The sequence below is a fragment of the Populus alba genome, chromosome 19 (genome assembly GCF_005239225.2).
Source record: "Populus alba chromosome 19, ASM523922v2, whole genome shotgun sequence".
NCBI lineage: Eukaryota > Viridiplantae > Streptophyta > Magnoliopsida > Malpighiales > Salicaceae > Populus > Populus alba.
In genome coordinates this window covers 19623323-19641920 of record NC_133302.1, presented here as the reverse complement: position 1 = coordinate 19641920, position 18598 = coordinate 19623323, and the positions used below count along the sequence as shown (strand labels likewise).

Below are 18598 nucleotides of genomic sequence, written 5' to 3'. Positions count from 1 at the left end.
AATCTACCAGTCAAGACCAGAAGCAACCAACTGCTTTTCTCAGTCACTTTGTAGATTTTTTGGCAGAAGCAGACCCGAAAAATAGCCAAGGTAATTTGATTGCTTTCATGACTACATTAGAATTTGTAAATTTGAATGATCTTTGGATAATAGATTCTGATGCCACCAATCATATGTCAAACAAATTAGATAACATTCATGATTTTAAATCATTTGTCAAACCCACATTTGTATCTGTTGATGATAGGAAGGGTGCTTATGTTAAAGGGAAAGGGAAAGGGAAAATTAATCTACTCTATGATAAGATAGTGTCTGATGTCCTATTTGTACCATCTTTTCCATTTCAATTGCTTTCAGTCAGTAAGATTACATCCACCCTAAACTGTGAAGTAATTCTTACTTCTTTCAAGGTTGTGTTTCAGGATCTTGTCACCAAAGAGATGATTGGTGAATGATTTTTTCAGCATGGTCTCTATTATGTCTAAGAAATCACGAGTCCCCAAGGTTTTTCAAGCAATAACTAATCCATCTCATGAGCATATTTTATGGCACCGCCGTCTAGCTCACCCTTCAGAGTCTGTTCTTAGTAAAATAAAGTCGGTTCAAGTACATGAATCGCTCAATTGTGAGATTTGTCATTTTTCAAAATCTACAAGACTTCCGTTTACTCCTTCAATGTCAAAAAGCACTCACGCATTTGAACTTGTTCATTCAGATGTGTGGGGACCCTTCCATACTTCCATTAATGGTTTTAAATACTTTGTTACATTTATCGATGACGTCTCTAGGGTTACTTAGGTGTATCTGCTAAAAACTAAGCATGACGTATTTGTTTGTTTTAAGGATTTTCATTTGTTAGCACTCAATCAATTTTCAGCTCACGTTAAAATCCTTCGATCTGACAATGACACCGAATCTATGTCCAAAGACATGTCAAAATATTTATATTCTAATGGAATTCTGCATCAGACTAGTTGTGTTAGTACACCTCAACAAAATGAGATATTTAAATATAAAAATCGTGATCTGCTTGAAAAAACTCGTGCCATTATGCTTCAAATGAATGTTCCTAAAGCCTTTTGGTCCTATGGAGCTCTTACAACTACTTATCTCATAAATCGCTTACCCAGCCGAGTGCTGGATTTTAAATCTCCTCTTGAAGTTTTGCAGGATAAAATTCCAAATATATCTCATCTTAAAGTATTTGGCTGCACCTGTTTTGTGCACTTACTAGCTACACATCGTGACAAGCTGGATCCTAGAGCAATCGAGTACGTCTTTCTGGGTTATTCCACAACTCAAAAGGGATACAAGTGTTATAACCCTGTGTTACAGAAACTACATGTTTCTAGGGATGTGAAATTTCTCGAAGATACTAAATATTTTTCTGCAGAGGGGGAGATGTTGTCAAATCTTTTTCCCTTGCCTAGTATTGAGAATGTCAGTCTGCCTCTATCCATCATTCCAAGTTCTGAAAGACAGATTCAGGTTCAAATTACTCCTAGAAATGATACTATTGATCAGGATACTCAAATTCAAAATGCATCAGATTTCAGTGATGTTGTTGTTGACTCAGATCCAAGCAGTGAAAATACTAGCATAAGAGAATCACCTTTTGACATGCTGCCAGCTACTAGGAGAGTTTCCCTTCGAACTCGTCAAGCGCCATCTCGAATGCAAGATTATGTCACGTACAATGTGAAGTATCCTATTTCCAGGTTCATGTCCTATCATCGACTTTCTCCATCATATATTGCTTTCCTTACTTCCATATCAGCTGTTTAGGAACCGAAGACATTTTATGAAGCGCAATCACATGAAGTATGGCAGTAGGCCATGGATAAAGAACTGAAGGCACTTACAGACAATCACACTTGGAGTGTGGTACCCTTGCCTGCTAGAAAAGAAGCTGTAGGTTGTTGTTGGATATTTAAGATGAAATTTAAGTCAGATGGTTCAGTTGATCGGTATAAAGCTTGTCTAGTAGCTTAAGGTTTCACTCAGAAATTTGGTGTGGACTACAAGGAAACATTTGCTCCCGTGGCCAAGATGACCACTATCAGAGTCCTTCTATCCATTGTTGTGAATCAGGGATGGTTCCTATGCCAAATGGATGTAAGAAATGCCTTCTTACATGAAGAGCTTGAAGAAGAAGTGTTCATGAAACTTCCTCCTAGACATCCACATAATGGAAGCACCACACTTGTTTGCACACTTCACAAATCTATTTATGGCCTGAAGCAGAGTTCTCGGGTCTGGCATGCAAAATTAAGTTTTGCACTTGAAAATCTTAGTTTTACAAGAAGCTCTGCAGATTCTTCTTTATTTATTCAGCTTGGTTCCTCTCATAAACTAGTTATGCTAATATATGTGGATGGTCTGATTATAGCAGGAAGCAATAATGACTTAATCACTCAACTTAAGAGGGAGCTTCAGCAGCAATTTTCGATTAAGGACCTTGGCTCCTTAAAGTACTTCCTAGGCATGGAAATGACCGCTTCCAGTAAAGGTTTTTTCCTCAATCAGCGCAAGTATGCCATTGATTTGTTGAAGGATGCTGACATGTTACACACAAAGCCGGTTGCAAACCCTCTAGACAACAAGTTAATAGTGGACCCTTCAAGTGAACCTCTCACTTCTTACACTCATTATCAGAAGATTGTTGGTAAACTAATTTATTTAACGATCACTCGACCGGATATTACATTTGCAATTAGCCTTATCAGTCAATATATGCATGCTCCAACAGTTCAGCATCTTGGTATGGTAAAATGTATCTTGTGGTATCTAAAAGGGACAATTGGTCGTGGCATTGTTATGACTCGCAATGGTCATACTAACATCATGGGCTACACCGAGTCTGATTTGGCAGCAAATTCTCTTGATCGTCGATCTACCACTGAATATTGTATGTTTGTTGGAGGAAATTTGGTATCTTGAAAAAGCAAGAAACAATCGGTAGTAGCTCGCTCAAGTGCTGAAGTAGAGTATCGTTCTATGGCTTCTACTGCTTGTGAACTGATATGGCTGAAACAACTCATTGCAGATTTAGGTTTTTGTAGTATCACTCCTATGACGTTGTTTTGTGACAATCAAGCTGCTATGCATATTGCGTTTAACCTGGTATTTCATGAACGCACCAAACATATTAAAGTAGATTGTCATTACATTCGTCATCAAGTTCAAGCTAAACTTATCCATCCTCAGTATGTACGATTTCATGATCAACTAGGTGATGTGCTTACCAAAGCCTTACCTTCCACTCAATTTCATTGGTTATTAAGCAAGCTTGGATCCACCAATTCACTGGATTCAGCTTGAGGGGGGTATTGAAGATTCTGAAGCGATTCTGAAGATCTTTACTATTATGCTATTACCAAGTATAACTTATTTGTTATCTAGTTTAGATATGATTGTGTATTTATTATTAGTATAAAATATTAGCATATTGTTAGGAGAAAGGATACGCAGGATTGTCTTTCCTTGCTGCAAGTTTTTCCTTTTGTATATGTATGTATATGTACAGCATAAGAAATCATTATGCAGAACTCTATTTTACTGCACTGTCTCACGTCTCTTCTCTGCTTCAAAATTCTACAGTTGATATAGTTTTATACTTGGTTCATGTATAGAATGTGTTTTGGTTTTGGAGTTGAAACAAAAAATATTGATTTACAGTTTTGAAATAATTTATGGCAACTCCAAATAAGGCAGAACAGGAAAGTGGACAAGCTAGTCGTCTTCTTTACGTAGAAGATAATAGAACGATAAACTGATAAAGAACGAGAAGAACTCTGAGAAGCACTAGTAGGAAAGACAATTTTGAATCCAGATCTCCGAGACGAAAACCCTTCTCAGGTATATTTAAAACCACTGGCATTAGTATAGTATTTCTTGGACAATCAACGAACTTGCTTTGAATAAAGGAAAGTAGTACAGACACATTCGATTCATTATTGCAATTGCAAATAGTCTTACTGATCCCAACAACTTTTAGAGGAGGAAAATCCCAGAAATCCTGATATCTGTTGAAGATCAACCTGAACTGCTCTCGTTGCTTGTTCTCCCTCTCTTGAGCTCAGAGAGTTTATCAGGCAGCCACCTCCAACTGTAGAATAGAAAGAGAAACGAGAGGAAGTAGACATAATACGAGAGCATTCCTTCAAGAATTTGGTTGACAGATGGTGGAAGAATCCATTGAATATAAAGCAATGTTTGAGCAAGGAAAAACACAACCCCCACCACAATAATGATGATTGCTAACACTCCATAATCGGATCCACCTAATGCTATGCTCACAGCAAAAAAGAACGCCAAGCACATCATGTAAATAGCTCCACCAACCATTAAGGATGAAAACCAAACGACAAATGGTGCAAATTTGACATCATTCAAGTTCGTCCAAAGAAGGATTATAGCTGCCACCACAGAGGTATTCAAAGCCCACACATCAAGACATAAATAGCCATCCAGAAGGGATGAACCAGTAGGACTTTCGAAGGCAGTGTTGTTATGGAAGACAGTGCTAGTGATGTTGAAGCCATGGTGATGTTCATTTGAGTTACTGATATTCTTTAGTTGTGGCAATTGTATAGCACCAGAAAACGTTACACCAGCAACAAGCACTGCTACCACAAGAAGATTCTGTATCCTGCTCTTTGTTTCCTCTTTCCTTGGTGGCTTGCCTTGAGAACTACTGAAATGCTCTTGTAGGGATTTTTTTGGGCGGGCTTTGAAGTATAGGATCGATAATGTTGTCATCTGCATAGCAAGAGGAAAAAAACTTAAATGGTTTTTATTAGTTTTTCGCACTTTGAAGATTATCCAAAAGCGTCTGGCCTTGAAATGCCTTTTTAGGGACGCAAGATAGCAAAATTCTGGAATGGTTTCAGAATTTTTAATACTATAGAATACAAGTTAAGCATGTAGCTCAGCCACACTTTTAAACCAAGACACACAAGAAGCCATCTTTTTTCTTTCTTAAAGTCTTACCTCTTCCGTAAACCGAAAAGATCAAAACCCAAAAGTATAGGAAAGAAGAAAAGAAACAATACCGCTCCATAATAATCTAGCAGTTTGTAATCCTTTGAGGGTTTCTTTTTATCTTGCTTCTTTGGATCAACTGCTTTGTCCTGTCTCAGAAAATAGAAATCATGAAGAAATGCATAAATGATAATTGTTCAAATCACATGACATCATTATACTCAAAACCCTTAAACGGTTAGGTGTTAAATCCTGAATTTTTTTCATCTCTTGATCTTGCTTGATTGTTTCCATAACTTGATAAAATATTCTTGTAATATCGTGTACATATCTTTACCTAAAATATTTAAAATGCAAGCGAAGAACATATCATTTGAACTCCTATACCTGAGTCCCGTCAGCAGGGGTGTTGTTCTTTGAAGCAAACTGCTTTCGTTCCTCAGCAAGCTGGCAACAAAGAGTAATTAGCACAGATACAAAAATATTAAATCAATTATTCTCCTAAAATATATACTTTTGTGGATCTTGCTAAATGATGATCAACTAGTGTACCATTTCATCTGTTTTTTCATATTGATCCACGGCAATTTTAGATTGATCTTCAGCAATATCATACGGTGTCTTGTTTTCATTGTTGACAATTGAACGCTCAACGTGGGTGTCGCGCACTAGAGCAAATGCAGCATTGGATTGGCCTGACTGTGTTGCCAAATGCAAAGGTGTGTTTCCATCCTCATCAATGCCATTTAGCAGTGGTTCGATGAGCTTCTGATCCTGTTTGAGTATGTGCCTAACCACTTTGCCTTGTCCACTTTCAGCTGCTACATGGAGAATGTTCTGCCCCTTTGCATTGAGGAACTCTTTTGGATATGGGAAGACTTTCATAAATTCCTTTACTAGATCAACAGAATCATTTTTGCATGCAAGATGGATAGGATAGTTTCCTTCTTGGTCTCTTTCATTTGCTCCATCAGGAAACTTCTGTAGTAGGAAGCGAACTCCTTCCAGATAACCCATGGATGATGCATAATGGAGGGAATTTCCCAACTCTTTGTCTTTGAAACGTAATAGCTCTGGCTTTGCCTTTCCAATTTTTTCCAATATATCTGAAAATCAAAAGAATTAGTTTCCAATGAACATAACGATGATATATCTGCAAGAAATGTTTTTTATGTAAATCATTTTCTAATGAGTATAGATACACATTGTGATCACCTTTGTTACGTTGCTCGATGGCTGCATGAACAGGGGACTTTCCTTCTCGTAGCGTGCCAGAGGAAGCTTCGATATTCAGGAGATCATCAAGAATCCCATTCTTGTGGCCCCTCTCAACAGCCAGGTACAATGGAGACTTGTTTGTGGTCTTGTTGTTGTAATAGACCGCTCCTGGATCTTTGCATACCAGCCACGCGACAGCGTCTTTTTTACCCCTGATCACTGCATCATGCAAAGGAATGTTTCCTTTTCTATTTTTCAACTTCACCAAGCAGGGATTCGATCCGACCAGAGTTTTAACTGTATTACTAAGCCTTCCTTCCCTGGCAGCAACATGAAGGATTGTGTCCTCTTGGTCGTTTCGACTGGTGATTAGCGAAGGAAACTCTTCTGCCAGATAAGCTGCAATATTATCACTTTCATAGCTTACGGCTACATGAAGTAGTGAATTCCCAGAGGGAGTCACTAGCTTATCTGGCGAATGTTTCTGAACACAGCTCTTAAAGGTCACAATGTTGTCCTCCTTCACATATTCATACAAGAAACGATCCATCAATGCATTTTGATCATCATCTCTTGTGGTCAAATTTTCTTGTATGTTTATTTCTACGGGACACATTGCAAAAGAAAAAAGAAATAGTGTTTGTACTTGAATGGATTTCTATTTGAATAGACTGGGAAGCATTTCAGTAGAATATATAGTGATGTGAGGTTACTTTGATTTCACTTGCATGGATATACTTTGAGTACTCAAAGACTCCACCCATTTGTTCTGCATGGAACATAGCAACAGAGAAAGCAAATGGCCATGGTTAGAGCAGCATCTAGAACAACAAAAGCAAAAGGGAATAATGTCCGGTAACAGGAAAAAGCCTAGACGATTGTGCTTATTCTTAACTATTTTAGAAGAATAAGCTACAAAGCTATTTAAATAATTACTAAATTGATCTAACTAATTAAAAACAAATTAAATTAAAACGCTAAGGCCTAACTAGGAAAAGAATTAAGAAATAATTAGGAAAACAAAGAACCACTTTTATGTGTTCGTACTTTTTCTTAAAATTACACTTGTTGATACATATCTCACGTTATACACACCACGTGATTGGTCGAATTATATAAAATTCAAATAACATGATGCACAATGGCTGTGAAAGAAATATACAATCTAAAATTTTAAACCATTCCATGAATATCAAGATGGTTTTAAATTAGAGGTAAATATACATTAGCACTTGGATTTTTATAAAATCTTACAAATTAATCACTTGAAATTTGAAAATTTGATGTTGCATATTTTTCCTTTCATATCTAAAACTTTTTGTATATTTTAAGACTTTTTTTAGGGGTGTTTGTTTTTATGGTGGCACTGCACTTTTGAAAACAATTAAATTTTATTTTTGTTTTAAATTAACTTTTTAGTGTTTTTGAATATTTTGATACGTTGATATCAAAATAATATTTTTTAAAAATATATTATTTTAATATATTTTCAAACAAAACATATTTTGAAAAACAATTACTACTACAATCTTAAACGCTATCTTGATATTAAAAGGGAATGTTACCGAGATTTTGAGAGCAAAATTGAGTTTTTTAATATTAAATATATATTGGATATTTTCTAATTTTAAAAATTAAATTTAATGATTCATATATAACACACACATATATATATAGACACACACACTACAGCACCCTTAACTTTTTTTTTTTTTTTTGTGGTTTTGAAAGTTACACGAACCAAATTTATTGCGGTGAAATCCTGATTTAATATTTTAAATAGATGAAGAAAAGAGCTTATACTTAAATGAGAGTTTTTTTAATTTCTTAATTATATATACCGCATGGTCACATAAAAAACATGGATTCTTGACTTGTAAAATTGTAAATGTTAATTGAATATATAAGATTAATGTATGTTTTGGTTGCACAGAGCTTGAATTGCACAAGTTTGTAACTTTATTCTTTTCCTATCTTACCTCTTGATTCTATCAATTTTTATTCTTCTCCTTCTTCTTTTTCACTTTACTTTGATCTTATTTTAGTATTGATTGACCCACACAAACTAGTTTAATGATATTTCTTATCACAAAATAAATAAATAAATAAATATTTTCAAGTTCATTAATGAAAAACCCTTTTGTTCTGAAATCCAATGTCTTGGACCCTTCTACCTTTTTCCTAATTGAATGCTATGTTCTGATTTTCCCGAGAATCCTATACCAATACACTAACATTTGATCTCGTTCAACTCAATCTTAGCATCAATTTACTCACTCGATTTTGGCTATTTATTGGTTATGCTTTTGATTTTCCATCTATTCTTTCTATTTAAGAAAATAGAAAACATAAAACAGTTTCTAGGAATTAGTCAAAATGAATTGCTCTTATACATCACTAAAATGTTATGACAATTAAGATTAACAATAATAGGAAACAACAATCAAGGTCCATAATATAATCAAGTTAATGATTGCTACAATAGCTATCAACAAAACAGCCTAATTAACAAAACAATCTAAGTAACTTCAAACCTATATTATTCACTAGAACAATGTTATGATGTTTTTTATGTTATACTAAAAAAACTTTGCATTGACTTAAAAGGGTATTAAAGTCTTTCACATGATCATTTGTCATTTTCATATTGATCAGGGATAAATAAGTATTTTTTTCATCTTTATTGCATAGTAAAACGATCATAATACATTTAGAAGCAAAAAATTAAACCTAGTGTCAAAAGGTATTTTTGCTTTTTTACAATAATTTTTTTGTTATTACAATTTAAGTTGAGGGGCAATTTGACATGTGACCAAATATAATCAATAATAAACAATTAAAATGCAAAGTAAAACGATAAAAATACCCTAAAAAAAAGCCTAAGGTCAAAGGTATTTTTGGTTTTCATAATGGTTTTTTATAATTAGAAAGTCAGCTTAGGGACATTTTTGTATTTAGCTAAATTTAAGAGAGAAAAAGATGTGCGCGTGTTGCAGACCTTAAGGTGTATGAGAGGCATCTGCTCTCTTCGGTTGGCATGTGTTGTGCCTTTTGGCCTTCAAAAATATCCTTTTGTCATGTCTTTGGAAGCATTATCGTATCCTCTTCATGTTGGTTCGATGCGTGCATCTAGTGATGATTCGGTTTGTTGTCGGTGAGACTTTTTCCCTCCTTATTTTCTCTTTCTTTCCCCAAAAATCATTGTTTTGCCCTCTTGGTTATTGGTATTTCAACTTCAGTCCCTATTCTTTTGAATTCTCATTTTTAGTCTTGGTCTTTTTGTAGAAGTTTTATTTATTTTTAATTTCATCATTGAATCCTAATTTACTAAATATTATATATTCTTTAATTTGGCCCTCAATATTTTGAATTTCCTATTTTTTTCTTGCCTTGACACTTTTTGTAAAAAGTTTTATTGGTTTTCAATTGAACCGAGCCATGAAATAAATCTGGAGGGTCAATGCGTTCTTAGCATTTTATATGATTCACCTTGGGGTTTAATCAATTTTTTTTCACGGTCAATAGTAAAAATGCTAAACATCTATTGACTTCAAGAAAAAAAAAAGATATGAAGAAAATGCATATTTCATTAAAAGATAGGATGTGACCCAACAAACATGAAAAAAAAAAAAAAAACAAGAACAACAAAGTTCTATAACAAAAATGATTTTGACAATGCAACACCCTTCTTAGATAAGCTTCTCTAGCAATATATGTGTCTTGCTAGCATTTTCAATCACTTGATATGTTGAGGATGGTCTAGTGACAATGTAAGAGGTATTATTATCCTTTACAAACTCAACTTGTTCATTGGTCAAAAGCTTCTAGACTTGATACTTGTAATTCTTGTAATTTTTTATTAGTGGTTGAGGATCCCATTATGATATTTGCACTTTTCATTTGGATTGTACCACTTAGGAAATGGTGATTTTAAAGGATCTAATGAAGTTAGGGTAATACGTCCGATATTGAAGAGACACTGATAAATATCTTTGAGTGGTAAATGTATGCCATTCTTTTATAGTGGTGTTTAAGAAAAATCCCATAAATTTTTGTTAATAATTGTCTTCTTGACTTGGTCATGAATATTATGTAAGTAATATGTCATACCATCATTTTGTACACTCAATTATTCAATACGAGGGACATGCATTAACTCCAACACTCTAGAAGTGTTTTGTCTATAGATGATCTTGAATGGACTTAGTTAGGTAGTCTAATTTCAAGATCTATTACACGCAAACTCTACTTGTAAGAAGGTTAGATCCCTCTATTTTGGCTTATCTTCATTTAAACTTCGTAATAAGTTACCAAGGCCTTGGTTAAACACCTTTATCTGCCTATGTGCCTGGGGATGATATACTTTATCAATGTTTAGTTGAGTTCCAAAAGTTACTCATAAACTTCACATCTCTATATGAAGTGATGAACCTAGGAATGCCATGTAAACAAATCACCTTGTTTACATGACATTTGACACGACCAAAAGATTGATGTCTTCTCCCAAGTGCAGGAGTGTCGAAGTAATAAATAACCCGACAAGATCGGGGTCGAACCACAGAGAAGTTAATTGTATAAATTATAAATAACAAGACAACAACAACAACAATAATAACAAAAATAACAATAATAATAATAATAATAATAATAATAATAATAGTAATAGTAATAATAATATTAATAATAGTAATAGTAATAGTAATAGTAATAGTAATAATAAATAATAATATAATAGTAATAATAATAATACTAATACTAATAGTAATAATAATAATAATAATACTCAGTACGTGGCGTTGTTATACCTGAGAATGATCTAAAAGATCGGGTCACAGGTTTCCAGCCTATATACTGAGTTTATGAAAAAAAATCAAAGAGATATATTATATAATATAAACAGATTTCTGATGCGAATGAACAAGGCAAGACCAACAATATCAGGATCCTTGATCAAACACAGAGCGTACTTAACGTACATAAAATATAACAAGAATGTAAATAATAATAATAATAATACTAATAATATTAGTAATAATAATAATAATAACAATAAAAAGAAAAGCAGGAAGAAATTAATGAGAACTTTGAGATGGAAGATTAATGTAAGGATTAAACAATAATAAAGACAAATGTCAAGGTTAGAGGATCCACCAATGGTATTTCAAACAAGTATAGTATAAACTCTTATTACTCAATTTGGAAACCACACACGAAGGAGGTTCCAGTCGGATGATTTGTCATTAATAGCTCATTATAAATTATTAACATGATCATATTAATTATCTTATTTACATAACACCAAACTTTTAAATATTGTCAGGAATTCATGATGTTAACAACAAATCAAGTACCTTTCATAGCCCAGGTGTAGGTAATACCATACGGTTGGGCTATGAGAGTGCCAAGCATTTGTTGTACCAAGTATTATACAACACAAATTTAGATTAACCATTTAACAAGCAAGGTATTAAGAATTAGTAAGATAAAAAGATAAGACATGTTAATATTAAACATTAAGGTCCATGTTGAGTTTACACCATACTTGTTCTTACACCATTAGTGTAACCTTTTCACCTTGACATAATAAACTTAGCTAAACATAATGAAGAAGAAAAACATAAATAAACAAAACAAGAACATAAATAAAATACAAGTTAACTAAGGAAAGGAAAGGAAATGAAAAGCATAAACAAGAAATTAATGAAAGCAAAACTTAAGAATTACAAAAAATATAAAGAGAGAAATAAAGAGCATGAACTTGATCTGAACAACCAAGCCCCAAATTACATGGCAAATGCCTCCTTTTATAGGCCAAAATTCAGAATTATTGATTTGATGACTAATTGTTGAGTGGGTAGCCATCTTTTGACTAGGTGAAAATCCTTATCTTCTTGTCTTAATAAAACAAAAATTCTAGCATCAGAACGGGGTCCATATGTCCAAAAGAAAGTTCTAGGAAACTCTCTTAGCTTTCCAGGAAAAAACGATGAGGTCATTTGGACTTCTAGAACTCAAGATATGGGCTGAACACTGAACAGTGTTGGGCTGTAGGACAGATTCGGACTTCTCCGTTGTTGCTATAATTTGGACTTGAAAACGGCCTTCTTAGATCTTGATGTCCAAATTAAAGTTGTAGGCCTATGTCTTATCAAATCTCTGTAAACATTTCAGATCATTTCGATATCTAGAACTCGAGATATGGGCTGAACACTGAACAGTGTTGGGCTGCAGGATAGATTCAGACTTCTCCTTTCTAAGCTTCACCCTTCTTTATCTTTAAAATTTCAGTAGTTGAATTCATCAATCAATCCTTTGATTTATGTGATATGCCTGCATTTAAGATGAACATTTACCATATATTAGGGTATTTTATAGTATTAGACTTGTTATTATAAAACATGCTTTAGTTAAGGAGTTATTGATACTTTAAGTGCAAAATGATGATATAAACCCTTGATAAACATGCACTTTTAAGTACTAATCACACCCCCCAACCAGCTTTTTACTAGTCCCTAGTAATCAAAGTGTTAAAATAGAAAAAAACAATTTGCAAATTCCATAAAGCAAGGCATTCATCATTAAACTTCCATTAATCTATCCAGATAAACAAACTCTCATTTCTGCTTCATATTTCTTAAACAAGATATTAATAAACCTTCTTTTTATGTGCTCAAGGTATGAAACATATATGATGGGGCTATTGTTGGAAGAAAACAATATTATGTTCTAATGTTTAAGGTTAACTTCCTTGGGTTGGGATTTTTTTTTCTATTTACACATACAACTTAAAACACAATGCATCTTTAACCCATGTAACGAGAATTAGGCTAATGACTCCCAGACCAGTTGGTCTTAGGGCATTAGGTGTTGAGACACCTCTACGAGCTTAGCAACTCGGGTTGCAGATACTGATACATAGATAGTGCAATGTTTGATTCCCTTAAGCTTTTCTCCTTAACCCATGTAACAAGCTTTGGGCCAATAGCTCCCAAGTCAGTTGACTATAGGGTATTAAGTATTAAAACACCCCTTCGGGCTTAATTGCTTAGGTTAGGGAGGCTACGAAACCAAACTTATCTACGTTTTTATTCATCATTATTATATAAAAAAAGAAAGTTTTTTTTTTAATGTAAATTATGTACTATCCCTTTTCCCTTAGTTGTTACCTTTAACAAAAGAACATAAATAATGTAATAATCCAAGGTGCAACCCACAATCATATGTTAAAGTGTGTGTGTGTGTGTGAAAATGAAGATTTAAGAATACTTGTTAAATGAGCATATGAGCAGAATCAAGTGTTAACAGTATGAGAGTTTGTAAACTTAGATATTTCAAGAAGTATTATGATAGACCTTGTTAATAATATTTACTAAGATGTGTCTCAAGAGTCACTTTAACAAAATAACTCCTTTTACTCTGCCATCCTAGTAACAACAGTTTTGCAAATAGTTTATGAAATAGAAAACACAATTTTTTTTTAACTACTACCCTTTCCCCCCAACCAAAATGAGACATTGTCCTCAATGTCCTTAGGTAGAAAGATAGAGTATAGAAGACATCACCTGAAATAGAGAACACTGACAAACCTGAAACACACTTACACAAATATAAGAAACAACAAAACACAATAATAAAACCAAAAGACACAAAGTTGTTACAAACGAAGGCTCAAATCCAATCTAAGCTTTTTACGGCTTTTCTTAGTTGACCAATTTATGCGACTCATGGAGGGATTAATTACAGGGATGAAAGATTGTAGTTGGTCAATCAATTGTTCAGCAGTAGCAGCAGAGATTATGATTTGTCGTGCTGAAGATGTTAGAAATTCCTGTTCCATAGCATGATCAAGAAAAGACAACAACTTATCATAAAAACCATTAACATTTAACAAACCTATGGGTTTATGGTGAATGTGCAGTTGGGTCCAAGAGGAAATATGAAAGATCTCTTCCAATGTGCCCAGACCACCTAGTAAGGCAATGAAGGCATCAGCATGGTTAAACATGGCATTCAGTCGATCAGACATTGTGGGGACTTGTAATTGCTCTCCAATTGTTTTTTCCAATGATGTCCCTTGTGCTAAAAGCTTTGGGGACAACCCCCAAAACTTGACTACCTCCTAAAGATGCAGCTATTGACACTCCCCCCATTAACCCAAGGCTGCCTCCTCCATACACTAAATGAATCTTTCGCTCAGCTAGTACCTGACCAAGATGATTTGCTGATTCTAAAAACTCTTTTTCTTTCCCGGGACTGGATCCACCAAAAACACAAATTTTGTTTATGTGATTACTTGAGGAACCCGCCATTTCTACACACGTATGTATTTGATGAATGTATGGGTTGAGTAGAAATGAAGGGAAGGAAGAGAAGAATTTATAGATGAGAAATTGAAAATGCAATCATACCACCTATATGTAGGCCAGCTGTAGTCTTACACACACACACACACATACACACTCTCTCTCTCTCTCTTTATTAATTATTTATTTTGAAAAAGCATATGTATGTACAGGTAGTTGTGATTATGGCTCACATCTTCCCTTGATTTTACGTCCAAGAACTGCTTAAACACCCTCTATGGGTCGGGGATAGGCTTCCCATCCAGTTTTCTTAAAAACTAGCAAACAGGGTCTTTTTTAGTCAGATTCCCAAGACTAAGTCGAGCATGTTCTTTATGGAATTGAGGCCATAAATCATAAATTGCACGATGCACATCTCCACTAGGGTGCGTCTCAAGAGTCAATAGAAAATTATCTAAAGACCCCTTACTCAGACCATCCTTAATGAATTGTATTTTATCTTCACGGTTTACAGATATCATTCCTAAAGAACGACATGTCGCATTACAAGTCCATCTAGCACATCGGGGACAGACTTTCAGTCGTTTTGCACGACGTTTCTTCGCAAAAGTGCTTTTACTTGTTCCAGGCATGTATGAAATGAAAGAATTGGAGGACTCACCTGATAATCGGATCTTTGCTTCAATCAGCCAGCGAATATCTTCAGGAATTCCATGGTTCATTAACAACCTTAATCTTGCACATCTAGCATGGTAAATTTTTGTAATCGCATTCTGAGGCAGAGCGGGAAAATACTTTTTCAATTTTTCAAGAGTGGTGTCCATTTTCAACTGAGAATTGGGGGAGAGATTCAAAGAAAGGAGAAAGAGCAAAGAATTGCACAAATATATACACAGATATCAGTTATCATGGGAAACTGAAAGAACCGACTTAAAAGTCACGGAGTACCGTTATCCGCCATTTGACCGGGTGAGAGACTAGCAAAACAAAAGTCACACAAAAACAATGTGAGAAAAAGAATCAATCTTTATATACAGGATCACCCAATTCAATAGAGTCATTTTCAACTGAAAAATTATCAAAATAAACTTTCAAACGATGGCCATTTACCTTAAAAACATTACCATTCTTTGGATTTTCGATATCACAGGCCCCATATGGATACACATGTTTCACAATAAAAGGACCACTCCATCTTGATCTTAGTTTTCCAGGAAATAAATGGAGTCGAGAATTATAAAGCAAGACTTTTTGACCAACATTGAATGTTTTTCTCAGTATTTTCTTGTCATGAAACTCTTTGATTCTTGCTTTATGAATTCTTGAATTGTCATATGCATCATTTCTTATTTCCTCAAGCTCATTTATTTGCAATTTTCGCAGCTGACTAGCATCATCAATGTTTGAATTGAAAGCTTTAATAGCCCAATAAGCTTTATGTTCAATTTCCACAGGTAAGTGACAAGGTTTTCCATAGACTAGTCTATAAGGTGACATACCTAATGATGTTTTATATGCAGTTCGATAAGCCCAAAGTGCATCATTAAGTCTTAAAGACCAGTCTTTCCGATTAGGATTTACCGTTTTCTCCAAGATCTGTTTGATCTCCCTATTAGCAAGTTCTACCTGTCCACTCGTCTGAGGGTGATAAGGGGTGGCAACTTTGTGTGTGATTCCATATTTCTTTATTAAAGATTCAAATGGCTTGTTGCAGAAATGTGTTCCACCATCACTTATCATGGCTCGAGGGATTCCGAATCGACTTAAAATGTTTTCTTTCAAAAAATTTATCACTGTTTTGTGATCATTGGTTCTACTTGGAATTGCCTCTATCCATTTTGAAACATAATCTACTGCGACCAATATATACAAGAAACCAAATGATGGAGGAAATGGACCCATAAAATCTATACCCCAACAATCAAAGATCCCAATGACAAGAATAGGATTTAAAGGCATCATGTGACGTTTTGAAATAGATCCCAACTTTTGACAATTTTCACAAGTCTTGCAGAATGCATGTGAGTCTTTGAACATGGTGGGCCAGTAAAATCCACTTTGTAAGATTTTTGCAGTTGTCTTTCTTGATGAGAAATGACCCCCACATGCCTTAGAATGACAAAATTTAATGACACTACTTACCTCATTGTCAGGAATGCATCTTCGAAATATTTGATCAGGACAATATTTGAATAAATAAGGGTCATCCCAATAAAAGTTCTTCACTTCGTTCAAGAACTTTCTTTTGCACTTAAAGTATCACTTGTTGAAGTAGAGGTAGGCTTTTCATGTTATATCCATGGTCTTTCAATAGGCTGCGAAATAACCATCTTTAAGAACTTGTCCACAACAATAAAAATAAAATCCATGGCTTATTAGGTACGGGGTAGACCTAACATAAAATCTATACTGACATCCAACCACAGAGCATCAAGAACCAGGTAATAAAGTAGAGAATCCAACATTTGTTAAGGTTTCCTTAAACATTTGAGAAACAACACATCTTGTTATAAAATTAGATATATGGTCAGACAACTTAGGCCGACAATAATGTACGAACATTAGGTCCAATGTCTTATCCCACTCAAAGTGTCCCTCAATACAATTCACAGATGATATGTTTCTATAAGGAACAATCTAGGATACAAAGCTGCAAATCATGAAATAGATAACCGTTCATAAGCACAAAGTTATATCGCTTACCTTCATCCGTCAACTCATCATAAATATGTTTAAATGATGAATTACTTGAATACAACTCCTTGAAAGCATCAAACCTTGTCACTTAGATACACATAGTACTAAGGACATTAACCACTTTGTTTAAGTTGCCTAGGTGGTGCCTCAGCGAAAGGTGAACTCTTGTAAAAATGACACCCATTTTGTAAGCTGATGACTTAACTTATGCTGCCCATTTATATGTTTAAGAGCTGTATAATTTGTGATTAGGATAAACTCCTTCTTTACTAGGTAATATCGCCAATACTTAAGACTCAGAATAATAGTATAAAATTCTAGATCATACATTGAGTAGTTTTCCTTTGAGCTAGATAAATTTAAATTAAATTGGTTGTTCATCTTGGCTAAGAACCCCCTCAACGCTTAACCCAGATACATTAAGTTTACCTTAAATAGTTTTTCAAAATCTAAAAGTGTCAAAACAGTAGCTTTAGTCATCCTCTACTTCATCAACTGAAAGTTGGATTAGGCTTTATTTATCCACTTAAAGGTATCCTTTTAAACGCTTCATAATAGGTACAATAATATAATTGAAGTTTTTAGATGAATCTCCTTTTTAAAAGATGCAAGTCTATAAAAGCTTTAAACATCATGAACACTCATTGGAGTCAACCACTCCATAATTGTAGAAATCTTAGATGGATAATCTTGAACCCCTTCAACAAACACAATAAAACCTAAAAAAGTAGTAGTACTAATGAAGAACATATATTTTTTTTTATTCATATGTAGTTGTTTATTTTTTAAAGTGTCAAAACAACATGTAGATTCTCTAAATAAGACTCTATATTGGGGTTATAAACCACAATGAATCTGCCCATGAATGATCTCAATACCTGATACATGAATATAATGAAATGGAGGCATTAGATAGACTAAATGGCATAACTATCCATTTGTATGACCCTTGTTGTGTTTTAAAGTTTTTCCTCCACTCATCTCCAAGTTTGATTCTTATATGTAACGATTTTTTAAACCAATCTTCAAAAATAACTTGGGACTTGACAACTTATCTAGTATGTCATCTAGCTATGCTATTGGAAATTTTTATTTTACTATGATTTGGTTAATAGCTTGATTATCAATATACAAATGCCATAAATCATAGACTAGGAGAGCTAAGACTGCACGTAGACTCATACTTTTCTGAATGTAACCCTTATCTAACAACTCCACATCCTGCTTTTAAAGCACTTTGACTTTCTTGAGAATAAGTCTATAAGATAGTGAGTTGGGAGACTAAAACCTGGATTCAAGTCAATCTGGTGTCAGATATCTAGCATATAAAGCAATGTATGGGGTAACTTATTAGGCATCAAATCTATAAATTTTGCCAACACACTCCTTACTTTCTC

At 34.2% G+C, this 18598-nt stretch overlaps 2 protein-coding genes across 2 annotated transcripts in view; both read right to left on the bottom strand.

The window, feature by feature from the left end:
• LOC118058301 (disease resistance protein RPV1-like) overlaps positions 1 to 18598 on the bottom strand; it is a 71933-nt gene that overhangs the window by 22760 nt on the left and 30575 nt on the right. The gene's annotated exons all lie outside the window — the stretch shown is intronic.
• Positions 3836 to 6840, bottom strand: LOC118036811 (protein ACCELERATED CELL DEATH 6). The gene is made up of 5 exons (XM_035042647.2): positions 6199 to 6840; positions 5536 to 6089; positions 5371 to 5430; positions 5055 to 5132; positions 3836 to 4761 (listed from the first exon to the last, which is right to left on the bottom strand). The coding sequence occupies exons 1-5, from the start codon at positions 6815 to 6817 to the stop codon at positions 4036 to 4038; spliced, it is 2037 nt and encodes a 678-aa protein (XP_034898538.1). The 5' UTR covers positions 6818 to 6840; the 3' UTR covers positions 3836 to 4035.